This window comes from Mixophyes fleayi, chromosome 3, assembly GCF_038048845.1.
Source record: "Mixophyes fleayi isolate aMixFle1 chromosome 3, aMixFle1.hap1, whole genome shotgun sequence".
NCBI classification, from domain to species: domain Eukaryota; kingdom Metazoa; phylum Chordata; class Amphibia; order Anura; family Limnodynastidae; genus Mixophyes; species Mixophyes fleayi.
The window spans coordinates 319,843,208-319,860,153 of NC_134404.1; the positions used below are offsets into that span (position 1 = coordinate 319,843,208).

General features: G+C 44.6%; 1 protein-coding gene across 1 annotated transcript in view; it reads right to left on the reverse strand.

Annotated features, from left to right (window-relative positions):
* TTC7A (tetratricopeptide repeat domain 7A) overlaps positions 1-16,946 on the reverse strand; it is a 263,029-nt gene that overhangs the window by 206,450 nt on the left and 39,633 nt on the right. The window contains exon 7 of the mRNA XM_075204114.1: positions 7,273-7,348. Coding sequence (XP_075060215.1) covers positions 7,273-7,348 — 76 coding nt within the window. The remainder of the gene's footprint in view (positions 1-7,272; positions 7,349-16,946) is intronic.

Below are 16,946 nucleotides of genomic sequence, written 5' to 3' on the forward strand. Positions count from 1 at the left end.
ACATCTCTACCCACCCCGTAATGGACCTTCCCCACCAGTTGAATCTCAGTTAAATGTTTTGTTCGGCAAAATAAATCTGCAAAATCTAATTTTTACATTTTGGCACAATAGGACCAACAAGACCAGAAATGGTCCCTATAGATGGAGCCCACCCTTACTCACCATCCATAACCCTTTACCAATAATTACCAAAGGCCATAAGCCCTTAGCAAGCTGTTTACATGCAAACAAACATTTTCCTGGGGTTATAAAACATGTAGGTCAAAAATCTAGGACAAACATACCTAACCAAAAACACTATTCCAGGGCTTTTGTCACAGTATGTTGCCATTATATAAAGGTAGGTAAATAATAATAATAATAATAATAACAATATTAATAGAGATAAATACATGTCAACGAGATAAAATCACCCAGAAAATGTCTGTGTGCATCTAATAGATAAGTGTGTCTGTCTCCCTCATATGAAGACAGCTACACAGTGACATATGGGCCTAAGCCCTAAAGCAGGAAATTGGTTTTGCGATTAGTATTTCCAGGAGGTTTTTACTTTCAACTCATTTAAATTATTAAACAGATGCAGTTATCACTCATCTCAACATGGACATTGCAATATAAACAACTGATGCTGTGGTCAGGAGCCTGTCAGACACCTAGGAGCATATCATAGTAAAGAGAAAAAAAAAGAACAAAACCACAGCCACAAACTACTACTAAATAAGCACGTGTGGGAGATTTGTAAACTAGTCGCATTTGTGCATTAATTGGCTACATGGTGGTAGCCATTTTGTGACCTAAAACCAATATTCCTGAGGAGACAGACTCTAGGTGCCTCAGTGATGTCTATTTCCTTGTTTACAGCTGCGTTCTCTCACAAAATGGCTGCCTCCACTGTGTGCAAGCAATTGGTGCACTTCTTATACCCGTATTTATATTTTAATGTTAAAAAAGAAACATGAAGACAACACATTGTGCAGATAAAAGAATGCATATTTCTAAATTATTCTGGTCATACGTCTACATTATGGGGCCTATTTATTAAGCAGGGAAAAGCCCCACTCAGTGTTTTCCCCACCCATACCTCCTAACTGTCCCAAAACTAGTGGGATAGTCCAGAGTTGAGGGGACTGTCCTGACGTTCCCCAATCCGCACCTTTGTCCCGATTTGCAGGTAGCTGGGAGGTATCATGGTGAGCAGGCGCTTTGGGTACCAGAGGAAGGTGTCTCTGGTACCCGCAGCAAGAGAACAGCGATTTTTGGGGACGGGAGGGGTGTTAGGGCCGGGGTGGCCGAGCACTTGAGAGCGCAGGACATGCTCCCAGGTTGTGTAACTATGTCTTTTGTATTGTGACGACGTCCCCTAACATGACACAAACACTCCCACCAATGTGACAGACACGCCCCCATTCAGAGCTGTGTCCCAAAATGGATATCTGCAATGCCGACTTTCTCCCAGAAAACTGCCGTCATAATCCTACAGTCGCAATCGCTATCTTAGGATGGGGATAGCAGAAGATAAAGAAAGGAAAGAATGCTTTAATATTTACATTTTTACCAAATGTAAATATTTGAAAAAAATAATATATATATATATATATATATATATATATATATATATATATATATATATAATATATATCATCATCAGTAATTTACATAGCGCCGCTAATTCCGCAGCGTAAACTCATTTACATCAGTCCCTGTCCCATTGGAGCTTACAGTCTAAATTATATATATATATATATATATATATATATATATATATATATATATATATATATATATATATATATATATATATATATATATATTCCCCTATTCCCCACTAAGTAGAACCTAGCTGGGTCACCTATGTGCATATGTTCCGATACTGGTGCAGCAAAGTGGTAAGTGAATCCTTCACGCTCCAGGCCTGTATCGCTGCACAGTTTACCGCACCCCGCCAGTAGTTGAATAATCACTCAGCTGCCCCGGAGATATTTTCTTAGTAAATTTCTGCATTTTCTGTTGCTACGATAAGCATCCTTATAAAGTCTATGTTATCACTGCTAAATTATAAATTGGGACCTATATCTGTTAAAGATATATAAATACATAGCTAGACATGCATGTTAAGAAAAAACAACACAGTTACATATATTATTTTACCAGCATGTAACACTGATAGAAGAAAGCAAACGAAGAAACATAAAATGTTTGTAATACATATAACATAGGATAACAGTTAATGAGCATATGGCAATAAGATATAAATGATAGATTTAAATCTAAAATATCACATTCATTTACAAGTGCTACATTACTCATGCAAGTTTTATGTGTTTTTCTATGTGCAATGTGCACCCTCTAGTGCCTGATTACTGTTACTGCAATCATTCATCTAGTGTAAGGACAAATCTTCCTTTAGTTTGATGGACTATGTGCAATGCACAAAGACAGATATTTCAGCAAATCATTAACTAAACGATAGTATGCTGGCATAACAAGTTTAATCATGGTGGATATGGTCAGGGCCAGCGCTACTGTTAGGCGAATATAGGTGGTTGCCTAGTGCGCCAATGATTAGGGGGTGCATATGTGGAGATGGTGCCCGAGAAGCGGGCGAAGATGCCCGCCATCGCTATGCCCCTGGACGGGCTGAAGATGTGCCTGGTGCCCGCGAAGGGGGTGAAGAGTCCCCTGGTAGCTGAGCCCTGCAAGCGGGTGAAGAAAGAAGGTTACTCACCCGTCCATCGATCCAGCGGCGGTGAGTATGGCTTCTTTCCTGCAGGTCCTTTGCGCGGGGGAAGGATGAGCCAATCAGGGCTCATCTTTCCCCGCTGGCCAATCAGCGCCCGGCCATTCAAAAGATTGGCGCCGACGCGAGCCAATCAGCGCTCGCGCCGGCTGATGACGTCACGCCGGCGACTATATAAGTCGCCGGGTGGCGCCATTTTGTCAGAAGTCCGTCGGCGGAGAAGAGGGAGGACGTCTCTTCAAGACGTCCAGCGACAGAGTCAGCGGCAGCGGCGGCAGGGGGCCCTTGTGAGGGCCGTGAGCTACCCTGCCGCCCGAAGACTACAATCAAGCCGCCGGAACAGTGATCGCCGGCGGGGAGCCCTTGTAAGGGCTGAGAGCGCCCCCGCCAAGCAGCCCTCAACAGCACCGAACCGGAGAAGAGGCGCCGCCGGCTGGAGGGTGTGGAAGATCCGGAGAAAGAGGAAGAAGACGGCGTGGCAAGCTGAGATTCCTGCGCAGAGCAGGTAAGTGACTCAGCGTTAATTCGGGCACTAGGCCCGGGGCCACGGTCGGGCACAAGGCCCGTTGGCACAGAGTATTAGGGGCACAAGGCCCAGGGACTTGGGCACTAGGCCCCGATAAAGTTAGTGGGCCAGTAGGCCATTTTGATAACGGGGACAAGCCCCTGTTAGTTAGGCAGGGGGCGTGAGAGCCCCAGGTGTACAAGGGCACAAGGCCCTTAGGTAGTTAGTGGCCTAGAGGCCATAGGAAGGCCAGAGGGCCTGGTTAGAGGCTGGTAGGCCGTAGGCTATTAAGGGCACAAGGCCCTCAGTCAGTCAGGGAGGCCACAGGCCTCAGGCAGGGGCTAGGACCCCTAGGTAGCAGGGCACAAGGCCCTAGTTAGTGGGCTCAGAGCCCTAAGGTAGAGAGGGGGGCTGAGGCCCATTAATCAGAGCACAAGGCTCTGTTTGTAGCTGGGCAGAGGCCCATGGTGTGAAGGGCAGACGGCCCTGGTGGTGTGTGGTAGAGGCGTGGGAGCCTCGTGAGTGTAGGCGCGGTCCTGTGTGAGGTGAGCACACGTGGTTAGGAGGTACAGTAGAGCGGAGGCTCCTGTGGTGCTGTAGCAACCGGCTGGTTGGCTAATAGCGGTGTGCTCTGGTAAGTAGCTTACAAAGTACTGTATATTGTATTCTGTCTGTGCGGCGGGTATTGTTGAATTACAGTATTTTGGGGTGTGCTACGTAGTTGTGTCCAGGGGCAAGACGTCAGGCCCCCATTAAAGGTAGGCTCTTGTTCCTGTGGTTTCCTGTGCTAACCCGTGCTGTGGGGACAAGTGTAGTTACCAGCATACACATAGTCAGGGGAGAACACACGTAGTTTTCCTGTCCCTTAGGTCCCCGGGGTCACACTGGTACCCAGAGGGGGTGGCTGAGTGAGTTGGTGGCAATGCAGCACACCTTGAGGCAGTTCCAGGGGCGGCCGTGGTTCTGATCAAGGGTCCTCAAGGCTGGTTCCGTGCAGGTGGACCTGTGGTTCCGGACGTAGGGACACGTGTGAGATACCCGAGTACAGGCAGTCGGGCGGTTCAGTTCGATCGGCTGTTCCGTGCGGCAGTCGGCCCGCGGGTTAGTGTGCTGTTCTACTGAGCCTCAGCCGGGCTTAAAGAACCGGTCCTTAGGGTCTGTGGGTGACCCCATAGCAAGAAGGCAGCTTCTTGGTACGACCTGGGTGAGGGGGTTAGGAACCACCCTCCGGTTTAGTCCGTGAACACCGGCTGGTGTTCCCCGTAGTGTGTAAGTGAGCAGTTCCGTTAGTGCACCACACCTAGTTAGTCATAGTGGTTTGACTTAGTTGCGTTGCCGACCATTAGAACGTTGTTAGGGTCGGGTCGCTGTTGTAGTCAGTCCAGTTTTCTGGGTGCCATCTTAGTCTCACTGAGAGCGTAGAGGGAGGCTGTGTGTCCTTGTCATCCGCAGGTATCGGGGAGGTGCAGGAGAACCGGATCGGAAGTGGGAGTGTCCCGGTGAGTATTAAGCTCGATTCCCCCTTTCGGTTAGGCCCTCACCGTCAGGTGTGTGAGGTACTTGAGGCGGGATTAGTCCTCGGACTAGTCTTGGTCTTAAGTGCCTGTAGTCCCCCGCGTCTTGGCAAGAACAAAGTGAGGAGGCGGTAAGTGAGCTTGGACTGACCGTGTCCTTGTTCTTTGCCGTAGTCTCGGACAGCCCTTACCTAGTAGGCACGGCCGTAATCTCTGTCTCTTCCGTAGAGGGATGTGATTGGAGGTGACGGGTTGCGGCTGCGGATCTGCTGGGATTGGATCGCAGCTGGGATATCGGAGGCGGACTGGAGGTGACCATCGTTTACAAGGTAAGTTCTTTTGTGTTGCGTCTGTCCCTGTCTTTCCCCGCAGGGGGCGTTACACATAAAACACTGAATGACAGAATGTCATTTATCCAGTATTTTTAATGTCCCCACAGCACCCCTGCATGGAGCACCGGCTGCTGACATGGAGGAGAAGCAGAAAGCTGCTGTTTCTGTGAAGATGCCAACTGCTGCTCCTCCCTGTTTGTGATGGGCTGGGCGCTTGAATATGATGTCACAGCCTAGCGCCGCCCTCACAGTTTGAGGAGCCAAGGATGTTGCCGCCACCTCCCACCTGGTAAGACAATAAGCAAGGGTTGGGGAACAATGCCCATGGGGCGCCATCTTTGAGGGGGAAGGTCAGGAAAGGAAGGTTTGGAGGTTAGGGGAAATTCTTGTTGTATGGGGGAGGTAATTCCACAGATTGGGTGCAATTGGAAAAAAGTCCTGTTGCCACGAATGAGAACATGTAATGGGTGTGAAAGAAAGATGAAGATCTTGGGCAGAGTGGTGGGGTCAGGTTGGGAGATATTTTGGGAATGTGTACTCGTAGAACCAGACTTACGCAATTGGAGTCTGTAGGCACTAAGGGTCTGAATCATTAAGGGAAGTACCCATTTTCTTTTTACTTAGGTTTTCTACTGCACAAAACCATGTTACAACGCAAGGGGTGCATATTAGTTTATTATTTTGCACAAAAGGAAAATACTGGCTTTTTTTCCTAGATCAATTCTAAATTTCAGTGTACAAACAAGCTATCAAGTATTTGTGTGCTACATGGAAAAAACAACCAATATTTCTCTTATGTACAAAATAATAAACTAATTTGCACCGCTTGCATTGCTAAATGGTTTTGTCCAGAAAACTTAAGTAAGAAAACGTACTCAATTTCAGTGCGGTAATGATGACCTGCTGACCACTGCTCTAAACAGGAGTTATTTAGGACCAGCAGTCCTCTGTGAGGACGTACACAAGGAATAATGGACATAGCAGTGACCTCAAGAAAATCTAAAAAAAATCACTGCATCACCACTGTCCTCTGTGTCTACTTATTTATAGAACACAATAAGCTTCCATTTGTCATCAGGTAAACACCGCTCAATCTTACCCCACGATGATGAAGCAGCATTGTGTGCACCCAGCCTTCCTCATTTATCATTTTATAATTATTTATAGCCTACGTAAGGCTCCAGTTTAATTTCTTGTGAGGCGGTAATAACGAAATGTGTTAGCTTACACCTCCTGGAAGCAACACATTTTTGGCATGCAGATGGGACATATTAATACTTGGATTACTGTACATATGTGCTCAATGAAAACTGATACTTTATTATGCTGCTTTCATTACACAGTGTTATATTTAATGTATAATTAGGCCACAAGCTGCTGATGCTCTAAGGCAGTGATAGACAATATGATACACTACATGGTCCAATACCCCTCAAAGGGGCTGCACAATACCTCTAATATCAGTAGGGTCCACAACGCCGTACATAGAGCATGGAACAAACCAGTACATAACACACAGGGCAGAACAAAACTAAGTGCAGTAAGTACAGACTCAGCTGAGACTCAGGTGAGAACAGGTAAGATGGGAAGGGAAGGAGGGAACTGGGCAGTGACCCTGTGCCCAGTAGTGTGAGCGCCACTAACAGGATGAGGGCAATGATGGAGATTCGAAGGCAAAAGAGTAGAGGAGAGACAGGGGCAGAAATCAAGTCTCAATGTGAAGAGAAGAGGCTGGGAGCAGAAGGCAAAGTCAACCAGAAGGAAGAGGACACAAGGATGGAGGGTCCTGCTCACAAGAGCTTACAGTGTAAAGGGGAGGGGGGAGACTGACAGGAAACACAGAGTCGGGAGATAGGGTGAGGGGATGAGAGCGGAGGGAGAGAGGAACAAGAATAAGTAGGAGCAGAGGAAGAATGAGGGTGAGGTATAGTATAGTCATACTTGCCTACTCTCCCTGAATGTCAAGGAGACTTCCCGAAATAGCGGTGATCTCCCTCACTCCCTGAAGAGTCTGGCATTCTCCCTGATGCTGAGCCAGTACAAGACGTGGGTGGCTTCGCCATCTGTGGCATGATGACACAGTTCAGAAATTGTGTCCTATGTCTATGTATTGATGCCTATGGAGGTGGCCATTTTCATGGAGACCAAGATTTAATCAAAGACTGACAGGTAAGACAACATGACTTCAGTAATGGAGACAGAAATGTAAAAGACGCTTCAGTCTCTAGAGATTCATTAGACTCCCGCATTTTTGGAAGACCTCCCAGGCTCCCGGGAGAGCAGGTCAACCATTCTCACCCCCGCAATAGATAAGTTGCGGGAGCGGTGCTTAATGATGCAAAATATTGCGTCATCTTAGCCCCACCCCCTGATGTAATTGGCCAAAATTGTGATAATTGTTTAAGGGGCAGGGCCAAAATGATGTGATTCGTCAAGCCCCGCCGCCGTCCCCCAGGATCTCCCTGAAGCCAGCGAGGAAAAGTTGGCAAGTATGAGTATAGTATGGTTAGTGAAGAAGGATAGTAAAGATGGATAGAGGAGGGCAGACAGAGGAAGGGTAGGCTAACCTGAACAGATGGGATTTAAGGGAGCGTTTGAAGTCTGGCAGGCTGGGGGAAAGTTAAATAAGCAATATGTTAAAACAATACATTTAATTAAGGTGACACAAGTTGTTGATTTGCAATAGCTACACCCCACTCTTTTGCTAAGACTGCTGTGAAACTGTTTGGTTTTGCATAAATTTAGTTTCATGTCCCACAAGTGATTTAAAATGCTGCTGTTCTACCCTTAGCATAATGTTATGTAGATATTGAGAAACATGGTTTCCTGGCCACAGACAAGGACCTTTACCCCTTTAGACAGTCTGCAGTGCATATGAGAAGCACAATCACAGCTGTACATATATATATTTCTAATTCAACAGTGTATTTAAGGTATAGTGATTCTGTAAAGGGTTGGACCACACCCTGCAGGAAAAAAAGATGAACTTTGCACTTTACAGTGGTCTGGCCTGGATAGACCTGAAATACTGAAAATGGTGAGGCCTTCTGGGCTGGAGAGTGCAAAACATGACTGGATGTGAGCTGTATCATGTGTCACGTGATCTAGTCACATGCTGCTCTCTCCATTCTGAAACACAAAAGCCTCACGCAGAGTTGGATGCATTGTATGTACACAAAGCAGGCGTAACGTCAGAGCCGGATTTAGACCTCATGGGGCCCTAGGCAAGATACTGGTTTGGTGCCCCCTCCTTGAAAAAATCCATAACACTATAGTTTTTTAGCATACCCCTATTCAGGGGCTGATTGACAGACTTTAGCCCAGGGGGGCAAGCATATAGCATTGGCCCATAAGTAGCGGCCCATTTTTAAAGGGTGGTCTCACCACCGGCCCTGGGAGGGCCCTCTGGTGACCGCTGGGCCCTAGGCAATTGCCTAGGTTGCCTAGTGGTAAATCCGGCCCTGCGTAACGTACATGTGACTCACATACCTCCCAACATTTAGAATGCTGAAAGCTTCACAAAACAAGCCCTGCCCCCGTTTTGCACAAACTCCGCCCACAAACGGGCACATTTGTATAAAACTCTACCCACATTTCTGTTAAGCCCTGCCCTTTTTTTTTACGGCACACACCTAAAATCAGTGCAGTTGGAAGGTATGGACTCAGCAAAGTATGATAAATGTGTCTTCTGTATTAAGTTACGTTTAAATCGCTTTAGAGACGACAGTCATCATCATTAAGCTGATGATGATGACAGGAATTTTAATTTTAAATTAAATTAATATATATATATATTTTTTAAATGGTGCCCCAATTCCCCCAAAGTGATACCAGTGCTCATAACCTAGAACATAGGACTGTGTGCAGGGGCGGAACTACCATTTGTGTGCCAGGTGCCGTGCACCAGGGCCCATGGAGATAATGGGGCCCGCTGCATGGCAGATGCAGAGGGTCAGGGTCTACGGTTCCCTCCTCTCCATCTCCCTGCACCGGGGCCCACAGCTCACTAGTTCCGTCTCTGACTGTTTGGATTACCCCGAAAAAGCCACACAACCAGCAGCAGGCTATATCAGGCTAGGGTTGTGACACAATAACAGGCATAGGCAAACTGAGAGGGGGTTTCCTAGTGCCTGGAAACCCCCCTCCAAGCCTAGGGCACTGTATAATTGAGGTGGCTGAACCCTGTATCCGCTTCACACGGCTGTGCTTGAAAAGGGAGCATTTGCCCCTGACAGGGAACACCGCATCACAGGTCTGCATATTGAAGTATGCATACAATCGCACTATAGACACACATATTTTACGGTAAAAAAGAGACGTAGTCCAATTCTACATGGGCCCTAACAGTATTCAGAGACGTGAAAGGGGAACTCCACCATCAGAGAATTCCATTGTCCAGGCAGATGTGTTTATTTTCAATGCCCTTGGAAACAAGAACAATTGTGCTCATATCATTACATTGGATATAATTGTGTCTACATGGCAGATATGTCGCCTTATCTGAGAGGAATGAAAATAAAATAAATCTCTAGGGACAATAAAATCATGTTTTATTGAAAAAAGAAAATATGAGCTCTCTCGTGTATGCCTGTTTATTTTTAGTTAGCTATTAACAAAAGGTATTATATTCATTCCTCCTTTTTTTTCTTTTTTTATAGGAAGACAAAAGTACATGCATGTTATTCTTTTGTGCAGGAGAAATCAATACTAGTATTAGGTCTGAGATGTAGTAGTTTATAGTAATTGCAGCAAACTTTGGAATGTTGTAATCTAATTATCTCTAGCCATAGTTACACATTAGCAATTGCAAATCAAGTTAAAACACTCATCACATGATCATTAAAACATGACTCAGAAATGCAATTACGTTCAGTGTCACATTGTATTGTATAAGTGAGAAAAATGCTTTAATCATAAAACAAAAAAATAACTATGTACTGTGGGTGGGCAACACTTTGTGAACTAGCAGTAGTGATGCCATACTGCCCCCACAATTGGTCACGGTACTCCCAGCAGCTGCTCATGCTGCAGTCGGTGAGTGGAAACCAGCACAGCTAACTGCAGGATATGGTGCGATTGGACATCCTGTCCCCCTGTAACAGGGCTGGATAACACAGTTAAATCCATGCACAGTGGGGAAGGACATCAAATCCTAGGAGGTTGTTGTGCTAACATGATATTAAAACCATGCACATAATTAGACATTTGTGGGCACCATAGCAAAATTTTGTAAAGGTCCCCATGTACTGAAGCTCCCTCTACTGGTCAGTCTGTGGCTGATATTATATTAACCAATTGGAAACAGACAACACAGTAAACCAAACACAGGATCCTTTTGGAAGACTGATCACCAGAGGAAGCTTCAGTAAGTCACAGGAGGTTAAAAAATTGTCTGCTGCTCCACTGCTGTGGCACGAGGCTCTAACAGTCGAGGTGAAGCCTTATGAAGCAGCTGTACCCTCGGATACTATGTTAGATCTACCCCTGGTTACAGCACCTATCATGCCCAGTCACACTCTGACTGCCACTCATGCTGGATTTATGACAAGAAGAAGGAAACAACTGTAAAACAGAGAGGACATTAAAATATAATTCCACTTTATATGTGATATGGGTCTCCATATTATATTGGGCACCGGATAAGAGGTGTTAAACCAGGTAACAGGCATGTGGTCTGCATGCTAAACTTTTAATTGGAAATTGGTCTGCATAAACTGGGCACCAGATTTGGGTCTGCATTAAAAATCAAGCACCAAGCAGCAGATAATAGATCTGAATATTAAACTGGGGACCTGATAAGGGCTCTGAATATGGAGCTGGACAGCAGATATTGGTCTGTGTTTTAAACTGGGTACCAGAGAAGAGGTTTGATTATGGATTTTTATATTAGCCTGGGTACCAGATATGAGACTGCATTTTAGACTTGGATTTAGATATAGCTTAGCATATCAGACTGGGCCCAATATATGGCAAAACTTTATATACCTGGCCCAATAAATTACTTAACTTTATATATTGGGCACAAAGGGAGTCAGAAGAGGGGAGCAAGCGCTCCCCTCTTCTGAGGAGGAGCGAGGTGATGAGAGCGAGCATGGAGAGAGTGTTAAGTGGAAGGCTGGTAGGCTTTCAGGAAGAGATGAGTTTTTAGTGCTCGTTTGAAGGAGCACAAGTTAGGGGACAAACGGATGGAGCGTGGGAGGTCATTCCAGTGCAGAGGGGCAGTTCAGGAGAAGTCTAGAATTCTGGAGTGGGATGAGGTGATCAGAGTGGAGGAGAGGCGATGGTCATTGGCCGATCGCCGGGACCAGGTGGGAGTGTGGATGGAGAGGAGATTGGAGATAAGAGGGACAGTAGAGTGGAGGAGAGCCTTGTAGGTGAGGGCAAGAAGTTTAAAAATGATTCTGTAGGGGAAGGGGAGCCAGTGTAGGACAAGGCAGAGAGGGGAGGCAGAAGAGGAGCAGCAAGAAAGAAAGATAAGCATCGCAGCCACATTGAGTATAGAACAAAAGGGGGCAAGGTGAGAGCAGGGGAGGCCGGTGAGAAGGTTACAGTAGTCAAACCGGTAAATGATAAGCGCATGGATAATAGTTTTGGTTGCTTCCTGAGATAGGAAGGGCCGGATGCGGGCGATGTTGCGTAGTTGGAAGTGACAGGATTGGGCAAGGGATTGAATGTGGGGGGCAAAAGAGAGGGAGGAGTCCAGGGGGACGCCCAGGCAGCGGAGTTGGGGGACAGAAAAGATGGTGGAATTGTTAACAGTGATGGAGAGATCCAGATGGGATGAGGACTTATCAGCAGGATACTACTCCCTGTCACCCTGCAAAAATTGTTCAGCAGTGGTTTGAGGAACATGACAAAGAGTTCAAAGTGCTGACTTGGCCTCCCAATTCCCCAGATCTCAATCCGATCAAGCATCTGTGGGTTGTGCTGGATAAATAAGTCTGAGCCATGGAGGCCCCACCTCACATAAAGGATCTGCTGCTAACGTCTTGGTGCCAGATACCACAGGACACCTTCAGAGGTCTTGCAGAGTCCATGTCTCGACGGGTGAGAGCACAAGGAGGACATGCACAATATTAGGCAGGTGGTTTTAGTGTTGTGGCTGACTGATGTATAGCCCATTGTATTGCACACATGCTGAGCCATATCTAGTGTCATTTGTGCTGGCTTCTATATACTGGACATATTTGTTACATAAGTGCATCTAGAGGGTGCCCTACTAGCTGTACACTGAACAGGAGCTAAAGCAGGAAGCAGCTGCACAGCATTATGTATTCAGTTCCAGCTCAGTCATCATCATCTATTTATATAGCGTAACTAATTCTGCAGAGCTGAACAGACAACGCACATTGGAGTGTACAGTCTAAATTTCCTAACATACACATACACTTACCGCTAGAGACTAGGGTCAATTTAATAGATGCTAATTAACCAACCAGAATGTTTTTCGAATGTGGGAGGAAACTCACAACCCACGCAAACACAGGGAGAACATACAAACTCCACACAGATAAGGCCATGGTCAGGAATCAAACTCATGACCCTAGTCCTGTGAGGCAGAAGTGCTAACCACTAAGTCAGTGAACATATAGCAATGTAACACACTGGAGGAAAGATGCAGGTATGAGCTACAGCAGTATTTGCTGATCTCTTTGTTTGATGCAGTCATTTACCTGCTCTGCAACTACAGTAAAAAAAATAAGCAAAATTAAGAAAACAATGGCAGTCTGTGATATGGGTTCTGTGTTCATGATCTGGCATGTGGATGACAGTAAGAGATGTCCGCACATTAGATCAACTATGTTCACTTCCACCCAAATATAAAAGGAGTGGAAATTTAAAAAGTACTACCGAGGAACATCATCACACCAAGATGTCCTGGAAAACCATCTCAGTTCTGCTGCTGGACCCAGTGAGCTGTCATTGCTGTTGCTATCTCTGTTCCCCTTTGGTGACCTCCGTGGCATCCTTGTTGCCACAACTTCTGTGTACATGGGGAACAAGTGTCCCGACTGTGTCCAGCCGTGAGCTCCTAACCGGCGAATATTCACAAGAGTGCATGTGTAGCACAAAAGTGACAGCTTTCCCCAGAACCAGATTCAGTTAAGATAAACCATGGTCATGCCAGCAGGGGCAATCTTTATCATCTGTTTAATGTTATTGCATGATACTTATTTGTATTATGAAACCCTTAATGTCCAGCGCTATGCAATATGTTGGCACTTTATAAATAAAGGATAATAACAAGAAGTTGCTGGTAATGTAAAATTGCACTTGCCGCTGGTCCAGCAGTCACCATGTGGACTTCCCCACTATCACCTCTCTACAGGCCCATATTTTGTCTAAACCCAGCACTGACCATAAGTCAGGGTGTGCTGCATCCAGCTTCTAATTGGTTTCCAACTGGTAGCCAATCAGAAGCAGGCGGTGCTCACGCTAACCTTTCTCAAATATTCCTGGGTATTCCTGCTGCATAATGCTGGTTTGCTGCTACTGGTTTATAACTTCTATTGCTGGCATAATATGGCCAATACTGATGGCATATAGCTGGGCAACTACTATTGGCATACACATACTGCTGGCATATTATTCACTATTACCATCGGTGGCATATCACTGGACATTACTAATACTGTGCATGCTACTGACAAACCTCTACTACTATGGGCATATTTCTGGAATTAATGCTAGTGATATAATTAATGGGATGTTGTATCAGAGGTGGGAGGAGAGTCATTTTGCACTTCACCTCTGCCAGCAAGAAAGCTAGGATCGTGCTAGGTCCTACCTACCATCATTTCAAAAAGCAAAAATCAGTTCACAAGCGCCTCCATGATATGCACAAATCACACCTATATCTGTCCAATCCACACCCCATATTATCACAATGCCACACCCCTTTCTGGGTTTGCAAATCAGGACATGTTCCACCAAAACAGGCTAGTATGGCCTAGGAATGTATAGCCAAGCTACTCAAATGAATGAAACAAAGTCCTTGAGGTAAATGTGTCAAGCTGCGATTTGGAATTTTCAGTGAATTTCTCGGGCGAGTTTAAACTTGCTGATGTATTAAAGTGCGACTTGATTGAAAATCACCAGTAAAGTGATTGTTTTCAAAATCGTCATTTCCAAAATCGCTACAAATCACAGTCCCAACGTTTTGACACTCTAGTAATTCAAGACGCCATATCTATGAAGCTGTGATTTTGCAAACTCGCCTGAGATTGATGTGAAAATCACCAGATACAACAATCTGCTTTGGACAGGCAAGATTACCAAACACATCAGCTTTCCACTGCTGGTCAACGTTAATATAACAGGGGCACAAGTGCATGCTGCCACTTGTAGTGCCACAAGTATGTACTTTAAGTGGTGATCCCATCTGGAAATAATAAGTGTTGCCACATCAGAAACATCTAATTAATACCCCACTGGTAATGAAATAGTAAGTCACTATAATATAATAAAATAAAAAAAAATACATATAATCATTAATGAAATTTGGCCCACTAATTTATTCTTAAAATAATCATTTTTGTCCCTCTAAACAAGAAATCATGATTAACTTCCCAATTAAAATTTGTATTGTGTCCCCTGTTATGTTAACATTGACCAGATAGCTCCAACAACATGTTTATATTTTCTGTTAAATCTCTGGACAATTTCTGTTTAATCTCCAGCGAGTTTGACTAAACCACCGATGGGATAGGTGGTTTAAAATCGACACTAATTGCCGCAGGTTGGATTTTAGAATGTCAAAATCGCAGGTTAATACATATGGCGACTTTACACATAAAATCTCCAGTGATCTTAAGCGATTTAAAATCGCTGAAACAAATCACAGCCTGATACATTTACCCGCTAAAGTGAAACCTGTCTGTTGTAGTGACCCTGTATTGTACAAGCAGTGATTACATAAATCAAAGAGAAAAACATTAACATATAATTTCCTTTTTGCAACATTAATTAGAGATTAATACTATGTCTAATGTCTACTGGCTTGAACTGGTATAGGACTATTATATCATGTTTCTATGTTACTAAATCTTTCTCAAAGACTGCATTGAAAAAAACAAACATCATTTAAGCCAGTGTAGCAAAGCATGTGACAGACATGTGAATGCTCCCAGGAATTAAAGAACCACTGAACTTTAAAATGATTGTTTTGATGCTTCGATCATGAAGGTCACTGGAAGTGCAAAACTGACAAAACCAAAGCCATGAGTTTGTGGTGCAAGATAGGAGCATTTGCAGAGGAGCAAAAGTTGCCACCAAGACTTGGGAGATGTGTATGTTCTTTTCTATGTACGTAGCAGGCGCCTAGTTTTGCGAAACATCCAAAACGCAAGATTTTATTTTGCAGAGCAAGATGACGGAAATTAGATAAGTGGGTGGAGCGGGGGTCCCTTGCTTTGCAGAAGGAAGCACAGATGTTTTACTCCACAAAAACAATTAAACGTTGCATCAATTCGGAGCTGGTGTAGATTGGGTCTTCTCCTTTACTTTTAATATGATGGGTTTTGCACCGTCCACAAGTGTATTTCTAGGTGTACTTTACCCAACAAAAAAAAAAAAAAAAAAGCTTACAAAAGGACCTCATAGTGGCCGGAATGTCCGGGAGATTCCCGAATTTCTGGGAGTCCTCACGGACTACCAGGAGAGCAGGGCAACCTCCCGGTTCCTAATGACCCCCTCAATAGTAACGTTGCGGGGGCGGGGCTTAGGATGTGAATCAAGCGTCATGCCCTGCTATAATTGGTCAGATAGTGTGATTGATGTTTAGGGGGAGGGGCCAAAAAAATGCGACCTGCAGGGCCCCGCCCTCAACACACACACACTTTCCCACGATCTCCCGGAGCAGTCCTTGCCAAAGTTGGCAAGTATGAAGTACCTATGTTCCCTCACTTTAGGATTAATTTAAGCCATAAATGAGTATAAACTGAGAAGTATTTTAATAGAAGAATAGACTGGTTTAACTGTTTGCACTTCTACTTTGTGGAGGCATCTTCCGAGGACACAGAGTAGGAAAGTACCTTGAAATACGTTGGTGGACGATCTATACGCACTGTTCAAAACTCTAGGCGGTTGCGGTACTCATCTTGTTCACTGTATAAGTGAGATCCACTGACTGCTCTGTTACATCATAACCTGTCACTCTGCTGCGGAAGGATGATGAACACTACAACTAATTCATGTATTATTTCATGTATATCATTCAGCTCAGTAATATCCAGACTTTGATATATATAATATGTATATGTGTGTGTGTGTGTGTGTGTGTGTGTGTGTGTGTGTGTGTGTGTGTGTGTGTGTGTGTGTGTGTGTGTGTGTCATATTGTGTCTTTACCTGCTCTTTAACCCTTCAGTATCAGAATAATGAACCATTTCTCACCATCAGTGTCTCACTTCGTCACATAGGGGAACAGCTGCACCTGCATGGACACAGGGATTTCTTTTTTTTATTGTAAATGTTTTGAAAAATATCATAAAATTGTTCTTTGATACAGGAAATGAAAAACCTTTTTTTTAAATCTGAAAACATGTAGAACAACATCAGCAAGACTGCGGGGCATTTAGTGGAAGCAGGCCTATTGTTTAATGGAAGGAAGTTCAACATGTCTGATTCTTATCATCATCAAATTCCTGCATACTAAGGAAATATCCCGAGATGAATTTAAAAAAAAAAATGTTTTTTTCATATTTGCTGGAACAAATCTGAACTGCCTGGTTGCAGTACATTTGGTATACAGTGTTTGTAGGTTCCTTTTAGCTGTAGTGTTGTGTTTGGAGCCATCATACAATCATACCACAGTTGTATAGTACAGTAGCAGCTGCGACATTCTTGTTAACACAAATGT